At 49.8% G+C, this 17,154-nt stretch overlaps 1 protein-coding gene across 3 annotated transcripts in view; it reads left to right on the top strand.

Moving 5' to 3' along the window:
* The window catches only part of CNGA3 (cyclic nucleotide gated channel subunit alpha 3), a 53,867-nt gene extending 36,913 nt beyond the window's left edge, over positions 1-16,954 (top strand). Inside the window, exons 4-8 of one of the 3 annotated variants that reach the window (XM_030921571.1) lie at positions 129-308; positions 3,334-3,387; positions 9,822-9,938; positions 11,092-11,198; positions 15,167-16,954. In XM_030921571.1, coding sequence (XP_030777431.1) covers positions 129-308; positions 3,334-3,387; positions 9,822-9,938; positions 11,092-11,198; positions 15,167-16,578 — 1,870 coding nt within the window. In that variant the 3' untranslated portion in view covers positions 16,579-16,954. The remainder of the gene's footprint in view (positions 1-128; positions 309-3,333; positions 3,388-9,821; positions 9,939-11,091; positions 11,199-15,166) is intronic. The other 2 variants (XM_010362113.2, XM_010362115.2) reach the window with 2 other exon arrangements.
* Positions 16,955-17,154: the final 200 nt, after the last annotated feature.

The following is a 17,154-nucleotide window of genomic DNA, read 5'->3' as shown; positions in this document are numbered from 1 at the left end:
CACTGCTTCTGCCCCACCCCTCGAGACAGAGAGAGAGACAGGGAGAAAAAGAGAGAGGGAAAGACTGGGGGTTGGAGGTGTGGGGGCTTTTCCTATCCCTCTGGCTCAGTGCCTGTGTCGCCTTCCAGGCTCTCGCGCCTCGTCTTCTTGCTGCGCAGGTGGGCTGTCAGGCACGTGCACCACCAGGACCACGGACTGGACTATTTTCCTGATCGTTTCCGTGGAGCTGAGCTTAAGGAGGTGTCCAGCCAAGAAAGCAACGCCCAGGCAAATGTGGGCAGCCAGGAGCCAGCAGACAGAGGGAGAAGGTAAGGAACGGAAAAGAAGAAGGGGCCTCCTGCGCCTGCTGGGGCCAGGCAGGAAGCCTCTGCTTTGCTCCATTCTGTTTGGATGCAGCACAGGTGGCCTGGAATGTCGTCCCCGTGAGCTGTTCCTTGAAGAAAGTGTTTGCCCTTAGGGGAGCACTACATGCTCTAACCGCCTCTGCGGAGTCCAGGAGGCCATGCAGGAGGAGGAAACCCTTGAACCAGAGCCCCCAGCCTCATTTGATCACTCACCTCATCCTACACAGAACCCCCATTAGGGTCCCCTGGAAATCGTGTTCTCAGAAACTCATGGGGGGGATGCTGGCCTTACCCATCTCTCTTCACCAAAGGACTCGCATCCTAGACTCACTAGGACCCATCTTGCTCAAAAGCGGGGTCTTTTATAGCAGGAACTTTGGGGGGTGTCTAAATGGTATCCACAATTTTATGTGTAGGCACGCATGCATTTTTCTGGGACGAGAGTCTACAGGTTGGTCAGAATTTTCAAGGGAAGCCATCCGTGTCCCAGATCAGGGTGAGAAATACCAGGTGGGGAAGGGGACAATGGTGGGAGCAGAGTGAGGTGGGGAGGGTGTTTGCTTTCTGGAGGGAAAATCTGCATAACTGGGGCCTCTGCACACCGTCGTGCATTGCCCCCACCCTCACTGGGAGATAAACCTGACTGGTACCCCTTACACAGAGACACAGGGCGCTGCCTCCCCTCCTGACTTGTTCGTGAGAAGTCTCCCCAGCAGGTGGTCTGCAGAGAGACCCCTGGGTCAGCACAGGTTGAATCAATTGTCACTGCACAGTAGAGGGTCTCTTTAGGACACTGGTCTGTCCTGGAAGGGAGGAGAGGTAAGACGTGGAGGGGAAGTTGACCTCCCCTCAGCCTCCCAAACAGGTGGATTCTCACCCGGAACCTATTTTCTAGGGAGTGGGAAAAGGGGATCAAATAAGCATGATGATTGCAGAATAGTCCCTATATAATTTTCTAGAGAAAAAGCTATCTGTCTGTATGTCAATGAGGAGAAGACGGGTTCAGGTTTGGAGCTTCTCAAATGGGCATATGAGGGTCTCTGGGGTGTGAAGGTGATGAAGTCTCAGGGGGAAACCCAATGGATCTTTTCGGAACATCCATTTTCATTCCACATTTGTGTGGGGAGTGGCAGTGGGAAGTTGTATGTCATAGATGATGCGGGGACGGCAAAGAGCAAGGGCATTTTTAAGACGGAATGCAAGAGTTCAAGGCCACGTCTCACCAGTGACTGCTTTAGGAGACCCAGGGAAAGGTGTGAGAATCCCTGGCTGAGACGGGAAGGGCAGTTTTCACCGAGCTTGGACTGCAAACCCTTGGGTTTCCTGGGCTGTGGGAAGGAGGCTGCGGAAGGCCTGGGCACTGGCCCAGACAAGTGCAGGGAGGTCCCAGGTCCCCAGGACTGGGCATCCAGTACCCTCGGGGAACACCATAGACAGAAAGACAAGGAGACAGACAGATAAGAAAGAGGACAAAGTGGAGAAAGAGGAAGAGGGAGGGGGGAAACAGAGGTTTCTCAGCAAGCCAGCCAGACCGGTCTAATTCCTTTTGGGCAAGCAAAGACTTCCTTATTTAAATTGACCAAATTACCTTCCCACATCCTTAGAGATGAATGTTAGACTCTCTGTCTGTTTTCGGATGGGACCAGACGAATGGAGCGTTGAGCTAGGACCACATCCAGGGCAGGCCCCGCCCACCTCACAGACACTTGTTGGATCACTCGCGGGCAGGGTCAGCATAGGCAGATAGATGGACACGATGGTGCAAATAGTGTCAGTCAACCAGCAAGGCTTCCTAGGGGTGAGGAGTTTGAATTTTTCTGGAGGCAAAGTCTCCACGGCAAAGCCAAGTATATACAGAGACAGGTCCTAGTTCTCCTGTGTGGGCTTGGCTTTGTGGGGTTACGGGCACAGAGGCGTGGTGAACACAGCCACTGCACCCCCACAAAGCTGAACCTTCCTGCCTTCACAATCCCATAGTGGTTCTAGTTCCTGGGAGATTTTCAGAAGAGCAGAACCAATCCAGAAATAAGCGGTAACGGCCATATCTTAGACAGGGAGAGGGAGATTTGGGCAGGAGGAGCTAAGGTCATCAAAATGGCATTTATTTGGCTGACATCCAGCATCATGGAAGAGGCGTCCCGGGAGTCAGCGGGGGTGTCACCTGCCTCAAGCTCCAGTTCTCGTGGTCGCCTATGAGGGGTCTGCAGTGCCCTGCGAGACCGCCTGGCTTTTTTAACCCAGCCATGTTGAAAATGGGTTCTGGCGGTCAGAGATAATACCTTTTGCTATAGAACATCATGAAGTACTGCAAAATTCAACTTTAAATAAATATCCAGCTTGTGCAAAACCAGCCCTTACCTTCAACCAGATTCTCACATTGACCAGGGGTGTCAGGCCCTGGAGTTGTAAGGTTTGGGGAGGTAGGAGAGGACGGTAGGAGGATAAACTGAAAACAGCGACAATCCTGCCTATGCTCAGTTACTCGTCCTGCTAATTGGAAGAGGCCTTTGCAGCTGAAGGAGCAAGTCACTGTTGCTGCTGCGTCCATCCTGGGGCAGAAGGTGAAAGGCCTCCTCCACCCAGGAGGTAGGGAAGCGCTGAGGACAGAGGCCACGTGGGCTCCATTTCTGTGCCCCTCTTAGTGCCCGGCACGTGGCCCCATCCAGGGTGGAATGGAAGGAAATTGAGTGGAATTTGAGGCAGGGAAGCTGGAAGTAGTCAAGTGGCTGAATCTTCATTTCTTCAGAAGCCTCAGTTTAGCCATGTTCACCCTCCCTTCCCCCAAGCCTTTTATCTGAGCTAAGCAATCACAAAGCATTTTGGCCTTGACAATACCACCCCGTATTCCTCAAGCTGTGAGTGCAAAGGCTGGAAGCAGTGGGATGGGGTGGGGGGTGGGGGTGGGGGGCCATGGTAATCCCCTGGGGAAATGGCCCCAAGGAATGGAAACCAAGTTCAGACCCTTGATGTTCTCTCTACCTCCCCGCAGCGCCTGGCCCCTGGCCAAACGCAACACTAACACCAGCAACAACACGGAGGAGGAGTAAGTACCCACACGCCCTGCAGAGCCCTCCCCAAGCCCGGTGCCCTCCACCCCATAGAAGCCCCAGCTTGGCCTCTCTCCTTAGTGCTCCAGCTCCCCACTCCCAGAACACCAGTAGAATATTTTAGAATCCTGTTCCTTTCGTTGGAACTCCATCCCTGAGGACAGAAGTGGGGGAGGGATGAGATCTGTGTGACTTCTTGGGGAAGTTGTCTGATCTCTTTGGCTCTCATTTTTCTCATCTATAAAGCAAAGGAATTGGATCAGATAAATGCTTTAAGCTGTAGCACTCTATACCACGATATATCTGAGGGTGCAGAACCAGAGCTCCTTGACAGAGCAGTGGAGATTCTCCTTAATGATGAAAAGGCATTTTCTTATTCTACAACCTCAGGCTCTTGAGTGCCAGTGAAATGTCCTTGTTTTTTTTTGTTGTTGTTGTTTTGTTTTTCATGTTTTGTTTTTTGTTTTTGAGATGGAGTCTCACTCTATCGCCCAGGCTGGAGTGCAGTGGCATGATCTCAGCTCACTGCAAGCTCCGCCTCCTGGGTTCACGCCATTCTCCTGCCTCAGTCTCCCGAGTAGCTGGGACTACAGGCGCCCACCACCTCGCCCGGCTAGTTTTTTGTATTTTTTTAGTAGAGACGGGGTTTCACCGTGTTAGCCAGGATGGTCTCGATCTCCTGACCTCGTGATCCGCCCACCTCAGCCTCCCAAAGTACTGGGATTACAGGCATGAGCCACTGTGCCTGGCCTGAAATGCCCTTGTTTTAAGGCCAATTTGGGCCAATTTTTGGGGGGTAATCAGAGCAGTGGAAAAAGGCAATTTAAGTATGTCCAGAGAATAGCCTCTGAAAGGGTGACCTACTGTAATTCCTTTTTCCGTCACCAGATACTAAGGTGGCAGATTAGGGACAGAGTGGCACTATTGCAGAGGGGGAGTCTTACTTGGAGATTAGGGAAAAAATATCAGTATCAGTGAGAAATGCTGATTTCTTGACTTCCAACTGACAGAGAAATGTGTCAAGGGTTTTTCTTGTTATTTCTCTCTTTGTTCCTCAGATAGAACTTTTTTCTATTTTCTCCATGAAGGAAGCATGTCTTTTGTTTGCATAAATTTGGACGTCAAATCCAGAGACCCAAATGCCATCCATAATGAAAAATGAGATGATTTTATCTACAAAGCAATAGCTATAGTGATATGTGTTAGACTTAAAGCCAAACCTGACACTAAACACCCTTGCAGCCCAGTCTTTCAGGCAGGGAGAGGCTCCAGATACTGAAACCATGGACAGAGGTCCTGGGGGTTTCTAGACATCTTTGTCCTGGGGCTGGGGTGTGGGCAAGGATGTGGGTGGATAGCATGGGCTGCACCTAGCTCTTCAATCTTTCAATAAATGGGCTCACTTCATGGGTCCACTTCGAAGCCAAGGACCAAGGGACAAAACTGGGAACTGTCCCAACATGAGGACAACTGGCACACACAAAAATTATTTATGAACACCTTCCCTGACTCTTCCACTCCATTTCTGTCATTTTCATATGGTCTCGTTCGTCCTGAATAATTTTTCCCTCCCCCATCAAACTGTTCCCAGCCAAAACCAGCAGCATTTTGCAGCTCTGTGTAGGGTTCTTCTGGGGCAGTGCTGGGTGGATTTGGGGATGCAGCCGATGGTGCCAGGTCTTTCCTAGGCCCTCAGCAGTTTGGTAGCCAGAGGACAGGCGAACACCTGTAATCCAGGGCCACAAATCTTGCACCAGGCAAGCTGAGTCCGGTCTGGTTAAACTCCAGGGCAAAGCTCACCCAATAAGCTTGAGGGTAGCGCCGTCTGCTGGTGACTTGGCGTTAAGACTCCAGTGGCTGAAAAGAGACCGGGGTTCACATCACCTTGGAGGCCAGAGGAGGGGTAACTTCCCTTGCTCTTTTCATTGAATGATTTTAATCACCTTTTATTCTAATTCACTTTATTGAAATACTCTTGCTGAAAACTTGGAAAGCAAGAAAAGCACACAGGGGCATACACACACAAAAATCGCACTTCATGCTAACCGTGGAATTCCACTCTCAGAGATAGCCCCACTTGACATGTTGACAAATACACTTCCAACTTCTTCCTAAGCATATATATTGAATAAAGAGATCGATACAATATGTTTTATATATGCATATACTTGTTAAGAGCATCTGTTTCCCAACTCAGTTGCCTCAGAGCTTTGTGACCTTGGACAAGCGTTATTAGTCCATTCTCACATTGCTATCAAGAAATGCCTGAGACTCGGTAATTTATCAGAAAACTGGTTTAATTGGCTTGAGGTACTGCAAGCTGCGCAGGAAGCATAGCAGCTTCTGCTTCTGGGCAGGCCTCAGGAAGCTTTCAATCATGGCGAAGGCAAAGCGGGAGCAAGGAGCCTCACACTGCAGGAGCAGAAGGAAGGTGGGGTAGGTGCTTTAAAAAACCAGATCTCAAGAGAACTCACTCACTATCTCAAACAAAGCACCAAGGGGTTGGTGCTAAACCATGAGACATCCACTACCATGACAGGAACACAGAATCAAACCATATAAGCCGGTTACCTAACTTCTCTGTGTGTCTGTTTCCTGGCTTATAAAATGAGGATTGTAATAGTGTCTTATTACAGGGTGGGAGTGAAGACTAAATGTGTTACTCTGTGTAAAGTGCTCAGAACAGTGCCTGGTACATAGTAAGTGCTCAATAAATATTGGCTTGTGTGGTAGGCAGAACAATCTCCCTCAAAAGATGTCTACCATCCTAATCCTTAGAACCTGTAAACAGGTTACCTTACATGGCAAAGGGGACTTTGTAAATGTGATTAAATTCAAAGTCCTTGAGATAGGTAACGATTTGACTCGGCTGTGTCCCCACCCAAATCTCATCTTGAATTGTAGCTCCTCTAATTCCCATGTGTGGTGGGACAGATCTGGCGGTAGGTAATTGAATCGTGGGGGCGGGTCTTCCCCATGCTGTGAATAAGTCTCACGAGATCTGATGGTTTTATAAAGGCGGGTTCCCCTGCACAGACTCTTTGCCTGCCGCCACAAAAGATGTGACTTTGCTCCTCATCTGCCTTCTGCCATGATTGCGAGGCCTCCCGAGCCATGTGGAACTGTGAGTCCAAACCTCTTTCCTTTATAAATTACCCACTCTGGGGTTTGTCTTTATTAGCAGCATGAGAACAGAGTAACACAGGTAGGTTATCCTGGATTATCAGGGTGGGCCCAATGTAATCACACCAGTCCTTAAAAGCAGAAGAGTGGGCCGGAAAAAGGAAATGGAAGAAGAAGAGAGTCACAGTGTGAAGGGGACTTGACCCATCGCTGCTGGCTTTGAAGATGGAGGGAAGGGACCGGTGCTAAGGAAGCCACAGCCTCGAAAGGTGCAGCCAGCAGGGAAACAGGGACCTCAGCCCCGTAATCACAAGAGGCTGGATTCTGTTCAAGATCCAAATGAGCAGGAATCAGAGCCCCGCTAGAGCCTCTGGGGGATGGCAGCCCTGTCAACACCTTGATTTTAGTCTAGTGAGATCCACAGCAGACTTCTGACCTACAGATCTGCAAGATAAGACATTTATGTTGCGTCATTTTGCAGTAATTTGTTCCGGCAGAAATAGAAAACTGGTCCAGCTATTATGGTAAACTCTTTTGTAGTCTGTTTTTTAACTTAGAGCTGTTTTCCCATGTCTTCTGAAACAGCGTTTTAAATGGCCACATAGAATTCACCGTTGAGGATGAGCCTGTACGGTCGTGTGATTCTGTGGCTCTCCCTTTTTGACTGTCATGAATAATGGTGGTGATTATTTTTCCACACGCATTGCACACAGCCTCGATCATTTCCATAGGTAGTGTTAGGTAATTGTGGATGGATCTTTTTCAATGAGTGTTTAATTAGCAGAATTTATCTCTCAACCCACGCCTTCCTTCAGTGTGGAAGAGAGAAATCAGAGGGGCCCAAAGGGGACTCCAGGGCTTGTCCCTTCCGCAACCTTTGTTTCCTCAACTATTCAATGGGGCATCACTGCCTGCCTTGAAGAAATTTTACACGTATTCATTACATAACTTTATAAGAGTTCCTAGCCCTTAAAAGACACCCAGTAAAGAAGACGGAGCAGTGTAAAGTCATATGTTGAAGAAAACCCCGCGCTCACAGGATCGTCCTGCGGACACTGCCGGAACCACCCCGCAGCCAAGCAAAGTCTGAAGGCGTGTCTGAGCCCGGCCACATTTGCGAGCCTGCAACGACACGTGTTTGCCACTACACGCGTCACAGACCTGCCTCTTCGAATTTTGGTTCCCTTTTGCTCACTGGCTTTCTCATTAAGGCCCAGGTTTTCATTTGATGCAGAGACAGGTTTCAAGAACAACGGACAGGCCACACCCTTCCATTCAGAACAGAGAGCCTGGAGTGGGATTTCCAAAACTCTGAGGAACTTTCCCAACCTCAGTGTGTGGGTTTGGGTCTCTGTCCTACTACCTCAAAACGTCTCCAGTCTCTAGCTGTTTGTGACTTCCCAGGAGCTCACGAAAACAGATCAGAAATTGTAGAACATTAGACGGAGCCATTAATTTCTCAGTGTATGCTCAATGGGGTGGTTTACCTCATGCTTCAGGAATAATAATAGCAAATCAATAACCCCATTCCGTCCCAACGCGCTGGAAGTACCCACTTGCCACGTCCTCTCTCCACGGCGCCGCGCGCCACGCCCTTCTCCACTGCGCCGCACGCCACGCCCCCTCTCCACGACGCCGCACGCCACGCCCTCTCTCCAAGACACCGCACGCCACGCCCTTTCTCCACTATGCTGCATGCCACGCCCTCTCTCCACGACGCAGCACGCCACGCCCCCTCTCACGACGCCGCACGCCACGCCCTCTTTCGACGACGCTGAACGCTGCGCCCTCTCTCCACCACGCCGTGCGCTGTCTCCGTCACTCCGCAGCCTGCCCTTTCCACTTAGTAGTGTCGTTGATATATGAAGACTGCTCACTGTTCCTCGGCATCATCCAGCAACAAGGCAGAAAAAAAGGAAGAGAAAAAAAGAAGAGAGAAAAAACCACCTAAAACAAGAAGAGGAAGTACTGAAGGAAGCTGCCTCTAAGGACGGGGTGCCATGGTCCCAGCAGGCCTGACCCCTCCCTGCAGGGCTCCAGGGCTGGGTGTCTTGGAGCAACGCTCTCAGGGGGCCTTAGCGTCGGCCCTGGAGGGGAGGGGGTGCTTGGAGCTGAGGAAAAGTCGGTCCCAGGCTGCAGACCATGTCTCCTGAGACCATGTGAAGCCCCATCTTGCAGAAAGAATCCTCTCCGAGCTCTGAGAACTCAAGACGGGCTTACAAGTAAAGAGAGTTGCTCGTCTGCAGCCTCGGGTGGGCAGTCGGGGGCTGTCCCTGTGAGCCTGCTCATGTGACCCGCCACTCGAAGCATTTCGTTTGCCCTCCCAAGTGGGCCACACAGTCATGGTAGGCTGAGGGTTTCTCTGGGGCACTGGAAGATACAATGTTCACAAACTTTTACCCAGATTCAGTGGTGATGAGAGCTGTTGGAAACGTCCCAAAGCCCCGTCGGTGAGGGATCTCGCACCGCAGCATCCCGGTGAAGGCAGGAAGTTCCTGGGGTCTCTGATGGGGCACAGGACCACTCTGCAAGCCTAGGCCAGCGTGGGTCACATGGGATGGCAGAGGGGACACATGGACCCAACGAAAAGGAAGTCTCCAGTACAGCCTGTAAACATGAATCTGCGGGAAATGCTACGAATAAAAGCTAAGCCCTCTAAGCTATGTTTTTCATTCAGTGCGGGCCCACATAACAGGTTATTCCCAGGCTTTTGATGGAGAGGCGCGATGCAAGCGCTTGGAAATGAGCCTTTACAACGTCCGCACAAACACAGTGAGGGAGGTGGAGAGGGTTCTCCAGGGAATACTGTGGGACTCCCCAACTCTATCCAGAGAGGAGCTGCCTCAGAACTATCCAGGCAATGCTTAAAGGCACATTTCCAGGCCCAGCCCTGGAAGAGGTGAGTGGGCCCTGGGAATCAGCATTTTCTGGAAGTTCCCCAGACTTCAGCAGACCTCTGTGATATTGCCATGCTGCATTTTCGTTCTCAGCATCCTGAAGGGTGTGGATGTTGCCATGGGCATGTGGGAATGTCATCACTGTGACCTTATAGTCAACTGTGACTTTCTGGGACTGAACTGGAAGAAAAGGACCTCTGGAGTCTACCCTACCTCCCGGCCTGTCTTCCCCTACAGGGACTCTCCATGTGACTCCCTTGATATCTAAGAGGACCCTGTTGTGGACAGCCACATCTTGGGCTTCAGCCTAAAATGGCCGTAGCGTCTCTAAGGGAATCCAGGTCTCTAAAACCCTCGAAAGCTACAGTCTTTAAACACAGTGCGCTGTTTGTGTGTATGTGGGTTTCCAGGAAGAAGACGAAGAAGAAGGATGCGATCGTGGTGGACCCCTCCAGCAACCTGTACTACCACTGGCTGACCGTCATCGCCCTGCCTGTCTTCTATAACTGGTGTCTGCTTATTTGCAGGTGAGCAGCAGGGGTGGGAGATGCAGTGGAAAGGAGGGAACCAGGCACCAGGCCAAGGAGGCAGAGCTCCAGCTCTCACTCGGGAGGCCTGAGGCCTGGACCCCTCACGGCCACCACTTAGTTCTTGTGCCTCAGTTTCTCCCTTTAAAAATAGAAGGTTCCCCAAGAGGACCATCAGGGTGCTCTGAAGCATGGGTGGAGAACTGAGCTTAAGGTGGGCAGTCAGGGTTCCGGCACTGTGGGGTCCCCTCAAGTGAGTTGTACGAGGAGGATGCAGGGGCGGGTGCTTCCTTTGGAGGGATTAGTGGGTGGTTCTGAATGTGCTGCAGGGTAGGGAGGCAGGGACAAGCTGCTACTTTTTTTTTTTTTTTTTTTTTGAGACAGAGTCTTACTCTGTCACCCAGGCTGGAGTTCAGTGGCGCAATCTCAGCTAAGTGCAACCTCCACCTCCCGGGTTACAGCGATTCTCCTGCGTCAGCTTCCTGAGTAGCTGTGACTACATACATGAGCCACCACCCCCGGCTCTGTGTGTGTGTGTGTGTGTGTGTGTGTGTGTGTGTGTGTGTGTGTGTATATATATATATATATATATATATATATATATATATCAGGAGGCTTTGGGGTGCTGAGCAAGCTGCAGTGGGGCGGCAGGGGCAGGCTGCTGTGCCCGTGAGGCTAGGAGAAGAGCTGGGGGTGCTGCCTGTGTGGGAAACAGCAGAAAGATGGAGAAGGTAGAAAATATTTACTGCCTGTTCCATTGTTAATCTCTCAGAAATTCTCTTATTTTTTTTGTTGAAATTTGACTCCAGAAAGGGCAGGTCCTTAGCCCCCTTTACCTGACTCTGCCAGTGAGGCCTGGAAAACAATACCTCCTGGGATCTTTTAGCTCTCTGCTGAGAGGCAATGGGGCCACTCCTTGGGGTCAGTCCTAGCTCTTCTCAGGAGTTCTGTGACTGTGGGACAGAAAAGCTTCTCAGAGACAGTGTTGCCTTATCTGAAACTGGGGTGATTATGCTGAGGTAGTGACACCGCAGGCAGGGCCATTCCCAGATGACATGATCCAGCGTCTTCAGCACGGAGCCAGTGCCCACACATGGGTGGCCCGTGCTCCAGAAACACACACAGCCATCTGTCTCCCGCTTGGTGTCTTTAGGGCCTGCTTTGATGAGCTGCAGTCCGAGTACCTGATGCTGTGGCTGCTCCTGGACTACTCGGCAGATGTCCTGTATGCCTTGGATGCGCTCGTGCGAGCTCGGACGGGTGAGTGTGCCCCAGGCCTGGGGAGGGGACCATGGTGCCCACGGGATGTTGCAGGAGACCCAGCACAGTGGATGGGACATTGCCGACCTTTGACCATGAGAGGCCAGGCAGGTCTGGGGACCTGCGACCGTGAGGGTAGGTGGTGCGGCCTCAAGCCCCTCTTCACAGAACCCTTGGACAGGACACTGAGCAGGGGCCAGGACACCTAAGCTCTGGGCTCTGCCCTTCCAACACGCTGTGTAACCTTGAGCAAGTCAGGATGTCTCTCTGAGCCTTCTTTTTGTCACCTCTGAAACAAGCAGGCTGGGCCAGGCGCAGTGGCTCACGTCTGTAATCCCAGGACTTTGGGAGGCCAAGGTGGGCAGATTACTGGAGGTCAGGAGTTCAAGAACAGCCTGGCCAACATGGTGAAACCCCATCTCTACTAAAAATACAAAAATTAGCTGGGCCTGCTGGCATGTGCCTGTAATCCCAGCTACTTGAGAGGCTGAGGCAGGAGAATCGCTTGAACTCCGGGAGGTAGAGGTTGCAGTGAGTGGAGATCATGGCACTGCACTCCAACCTGGGCGACACAGCAACACTCTGTCAAAAAAAAAAAAAAAGAAAAGAAAAGAAAAGAAAAAGAAAAGAAATAAGCAGGCTGAGCTGCAATCTCGAAGGACCCCTCCAGCTCTCACTATCGACACTGGGGTGAGCAGGAAGGAGAGCTCACCTTGGAGTTTCTCTTCTCAGACAGTCAGAGGATCCAGGACATGTTACTCCGTGGCTTTCAGAGGAGTTTTAACGTGGAGAATGAAAATCTGAAATAGGGCCCTGGTGAGTGAGAACTTCCTTCAAATCATCTCTGCTTGGGGATGGGAAAGGATACTCACCGCCTCACATTTCTTAGGTGCTGAACTGTGTGCCCTTGGGACATCTTTTTCTAATCTGCACCAAGACATTGCCTAAGCTGGTAGAGGCCCTATTTCCAAGATTTTTGAACTAAAAACTGTGCCAGGCCAGGCATGGGTGCAGGCACCTGTAATCCCAGCACTTTGAGAGGCCAAGACAGAAGGGTCCTTTGAGGCCAGGAGTTCCAGACTAGCCAGGGCAACATAGCAAGACCTTGTCTCTACAAAAAGAAAAAATTAGCTGGGCAGGTTGGTGTGTGCCTCAGGAGGCTGAGGTGAGAGGATTGCTTGAGCCCAGGAGGTCAAGACTAAAAGGAGTCATGGCCTCAGGTTACAGAGCAAGACCTTGTCTAAAAACAATACAATACAATACAATACAATACAATACAATACAATACAATACAATACAATACAATACAATACAATACAATACAATACAATACAATACAATACTGCTATGCCATAGCTGTTGATGCAAACACCAGCAGATCACAGTAGCCAACCTCTGTGTGGCTCCATGTACAAAATATTTCAAGCGCGTCTGGCTTCTTCATTAGAACCACTGCATGAGACAAGAAGCACAGGCATGATTACCTTCCCATCTTGCTGATTTAGAAACCAATGTCAGAGACACCAAGTGACTTGTCCAAAGTCCACAGTCACTGCCCAGCCATGCCAGACTGGTTCACCGTTTGCTTCCACACTGGTGCCTAGCATCATAACTTAGAAGACCTCAGATACACAGGCTCAGGCTTGCGTGGGTGACCTAGCCAGCCCTGGCCATCTGCTCCCCTACTGCAGTCATGTTAAACTCCATAGACACACGAGCTCTGTCAGTGGCCCACTGGGCTGATGTTCCCTGGTCTCAGCCCAGCTTCAGTGGGATGAGACACCCTGACTCAGACATTAACCCTACGCCTTCTTGTGCTTGAGTAGTATCCCAGGACTTTGGGATACTACCCAAAGTCAAGATTCAGCAACTCAAGATTCAGCAAGAAGCTGGGAGAGAGGGAGGCACAGGAATCACACTCCAAGGAAAACATCATTAGAATTGTGAGAAGACATCTTGAAGTGGGGATGATCGTTATGTAGCCGATCAAGGCCCTCAGTAACTCATAACGATCAAGGCCCTCAGTAACTCATGTGTAACAAATAATGCTAAGAAGAACTGGGGGCTGGGAAGCAGGGTGTTCTTCGTTGTGACGGCACACTAGATTTTCAGTTTGAGAAGAGTGGGACGTCCTACCCCAGTCTAGCCTCAGTGGCCTGGACCCGCAGCCCTAGCATCACCTGGAACTTGCTGGACTTGCCCCCAACTTCCAGGAGCCAACTCTAGGTTGCAGGCTGGCACTCTGCGTTTCACACAGCCCTCGGGGAAATACTGATGCTCACCACAACTTCAAAAGGACTAATTCTATCATTCTGTCTACTTTTGTGCATGTTTGAAAATGTAAAAAACAAAAAAGAATGCGGGTCATGGCCTCCTTAATTGATTTCACCCATCATAATGCCCTTGGCTCTAGGTGTCCAGCCCATCTCCAGACCAGTCAGATTCTTTGGGCTTGGGTCCCAAACTTCATATATTTTTAAAGCCCCTTGGGTAACAGTCACGTGCAACCAAGGACAGCTGTGTTCCTGCGAGGTGTTTTCAAAAGGCAGGTTGTGCCCCATTGCTGACTGGTGAAATCAGTTTGAGAGGCCATGGCCTGTGTTTTTTTAATTTTTATTATTAATATTTTCAAACGTACGCAAAAGCAGGGAGAATAGTGTTATGAATCCCCAGTATCCTCACCCAGCTCCAGCTGTTATCAACATTCTGCCCATCTTGTTTCATCTGTTCCTTTTCTTGTTTCTTTTTCCTGTTTTTGTTTCTGCTTGTTTGTTTCATCCACCCTTTTCTTGGCTGGTGTAAGCAAACCCCAGGCAGTAAGCACTTTAGTGTTCTGAATAGAAAATAGAACATCTCAGGAAGTCAGACTCACTGTGCCAAAGGGAAGAGTTACGCTTGGGAACTGAGTCATGCAAAAGCTGCCTTCCTTTTCTTCCCAAACAGATAGCTGTAATTTCACATGCTTACTTTATCTTATGTAAAATGTAGTTTGCATAATGTCCTTTTCCCTCCACTCCCGACTTTTCACATGTAGATTCACTGAGTGCTAATCAAAGCCTCACAAGAATGTAACTACTGGCCTCATTGCCTACCCACCCATTCTTTTCTTTCTTTTTACCTGTCCTGCCTGCTGCCTGCTGTGTCCCCTTTAAGTATTGACATCCTCAAAATTCTCTTTGGAAAAAGCACAGGCCACAGATCCTACTGTGACTTGTGTTTCTTTCTCCTAGGTGTACTTTCAACCTTGGTAAAATAAACCTCTAAATCAATTGAGATCGTCTCTATCACTTTTTTTTTTTTTTTTTTTTTTAAGACTCAGTGTCTCACTCTGTTGCCCAAGCTGGAGTGCAATGGTGCGATCTTGGCTCACTGCACCCTCTGCCTCCCGGGTTCAAGTGGTTCTTGTGCCTCAGCTTCCCGAGTAGCTGGGATTACAGGGGTGTGCCACTACATCTGGCTCATTTTTTTATTTTTAGAAGAGACAGGGTTTCACCATATTGCCCAGGCTGGTCTCAAACCTCTGACCTCAGGTGATCCACCCACCTCAGCCTCTCAAAGTACTGGGATTATAGGCATGAGCCACGGCACCTGGCCCACCATCACTTTTTGATTTATAACATGTATCTCTAATTTTAAAGGATCCTTTTTTAAAATATGTATATAATTTCCATTTATCTTTTAAAATTTAATAATCATTCCTTGTTATCATCTAATACCTAATTTATATTTGAATTTACTCAATCGACCTGTGTTTTTAAAAAATGCAATAGAAGAGATAGAACCTCATAGAATAGAAAATATCAGAGTGCATTTCCTGTAGTCATGGTAAGTGTTGGTTTTGAAATAATTTCTATTACATATATATCACTGCATATTCTGTAGCCATGAGGTAAAAGATGTTTCTTTGTACTATGGTCAAAAAAAGTCAGCCTCTGTGATGCCCGAGTGACCTCCATCTTCTTCTTTAGGTTTTCTTGAGCAAGGCTTAATGGTCAGTGATACCAACAGGCTGTGGCAGCATTACAAGACAACCACGCAATTCAAGCTGGATGTGTTATCCCTGGTCCCCACAGACCTGGCTTACTTAAAGATGGGCATGAACTATCCAGAACTGAGGTTCAACCGCCTACTGAAGTTTTCCCGGCTCTTTGAATTCTTTGACCGCACAGAGACGAGGACCAACTACCCCAATATGTTCAGGATTGGGAACTTGGTCTTGTACATTCTCATCATCATCCACTGGAATGCCTGCATCTACTTCGCTATTTCCAAGTTCATTGGTTTTGGAACAGACTCCTGGGTCTACCCAAACATCTCAATCCCAGAGCATGGGCGCCTCTCCAGGAAGTACATTTACAGCCTCTACTGGTCCACCTTGACCCTTACCACCATCGGTGAGACCCCACCCCCCGTGAAAGACGAGGAGTATCTCTTTGTGGTCTTAGACTTCTTGGTGGGTGTTCTGATTTTTGCCACCATTGTGGGCAATGTGGGCTCCATGATCTCGAATATGAACGCCTCGCGGGCAGAGTTCCAGGCCAAGATTGACTCCATCAAGCAGTACATGCAGTTCCGCAAGGTGACCAAGGACTTGGAGACGCGGGTTATCCGGTGGTTTGACTACCTGTGGGCCAACAAGAAGACAGTGGATGAGAAGGAGGTGCTCAAGAGCCTCCCAGACAAGCTGAAGGCCGAGATTGCCATCAACGTGCACCTGGACACGCTGAGGAAGGTTCGCATCTTCCAGGACTGTGAAGCGGGGCTGCTGGTGGAGCTGGTGCTCAAGCTGCGGCCCACTGTGTTCAGCCCTGGGGATTATATCTGCAAGAAGGGAGACATTGGGAAGGAGATGTACATCATCAATGAGGGCAAGCTGGCCGTGGTGGCCGATGATGGGGTCACCCAGTTTGTGGTCCTCAGCGATGGCAGCTACTTCGGGGAGATCAGCATCCTGAACATCAAGGGGAGCAAATCAGGGAACCGCAGGACGGCCAACATCCGCAGCATCGGCTACTCAGACCTGTTTTGCCTCTCCAAGGACGATCTCATGGAGGCCCTCACCGAGTACCCCGAAGCCAAGAAGGCCCTGGAGGAGAAAGGACGGCAGATCCTGATGAAGGACAACCTGATTGATGAGGAGCTGGCCAGGGCAGGGGCGGACCCCAAGGACCTTGAGGAGAAGGTGGAGCAGCTAGGGTCCTCCCTGGACACCCTGCAGACCAGGTTTGCACGCCTTCTGGCTGAGTACAACGCCACCCAGATGAAGATGAAGCAGCGTCTCAGCCAACTGGAGAGCCAGGTGAAGGGTGGTGGGGACAACCCCCTGGCTGATGGGGAAGTTCCTGGGGATGCTACAAAAACAGAGGACAAACAACAGTGAAAATGCAGCATCTATCTCCTGCTTCACGGGGTCGACTGTCAGGGTGACGCTATGTGGCCGCAGCTGTGTGGCATGGAACTTGGTCAGGGTTTAATTCCAGCTCTATTCACCCTTTAAAAGCTGTGTGACTGCCCAAGAGAGCCTGTTTCTTCACCTAGAAAATGGGACTTTTGTCTCAGTCCCAGTGAAGTGCCAGGTTTGACTGTGAGGTCCGCATGAAACACTGCACCAGGCAGGGCTTTGCAAAGTGCAAAGTATCCCCGGTCCAAGTATATAAAAGTGTGCACACAGGACTCTCATTACTTTTTTATGGAATCTGCAAGGCGTTGTTAGGCTTTTTAATCTAATTTTCTTATAAATGAAAGATTATTTAGTCACCTTTCTCCTCCCCAACTTTACTCCACCACCACCTGATAATGGGTATATAACAGAAAGCTGAAGGTACAACGTAGTGACTCAAATTCAGACTTACACAAGACAGTTTGAGGCGTATTTCTGAATCTGGTATCACCTCGTGTGCTCTTTGGGGCCCTAGAAACCCTGGCCTTTGGGAGTGCTATGGCAAGTAGAAGTTCT

The sequence above is a fragment of the Rhinopithecus roxellana genome, chromosome 17 (assembly GCF_007565055.1).
Source record: "Rhinopithecus roxellana isolate Shanxi Qingling chromosome 17, ASM756505v1, whole genome shotgun sequence".
Lineage (NCBI taxonomy): Eukaryota > Metazoa > Chordata > Mammalia > Primates > Cercopithecidae > Rhinopithecus > Rhinopithecus roxellana.
Note: the sequence above shows the minus strand (reverse complement) of the source record. Positions and strands in the feature narration are given on the sequence as shown.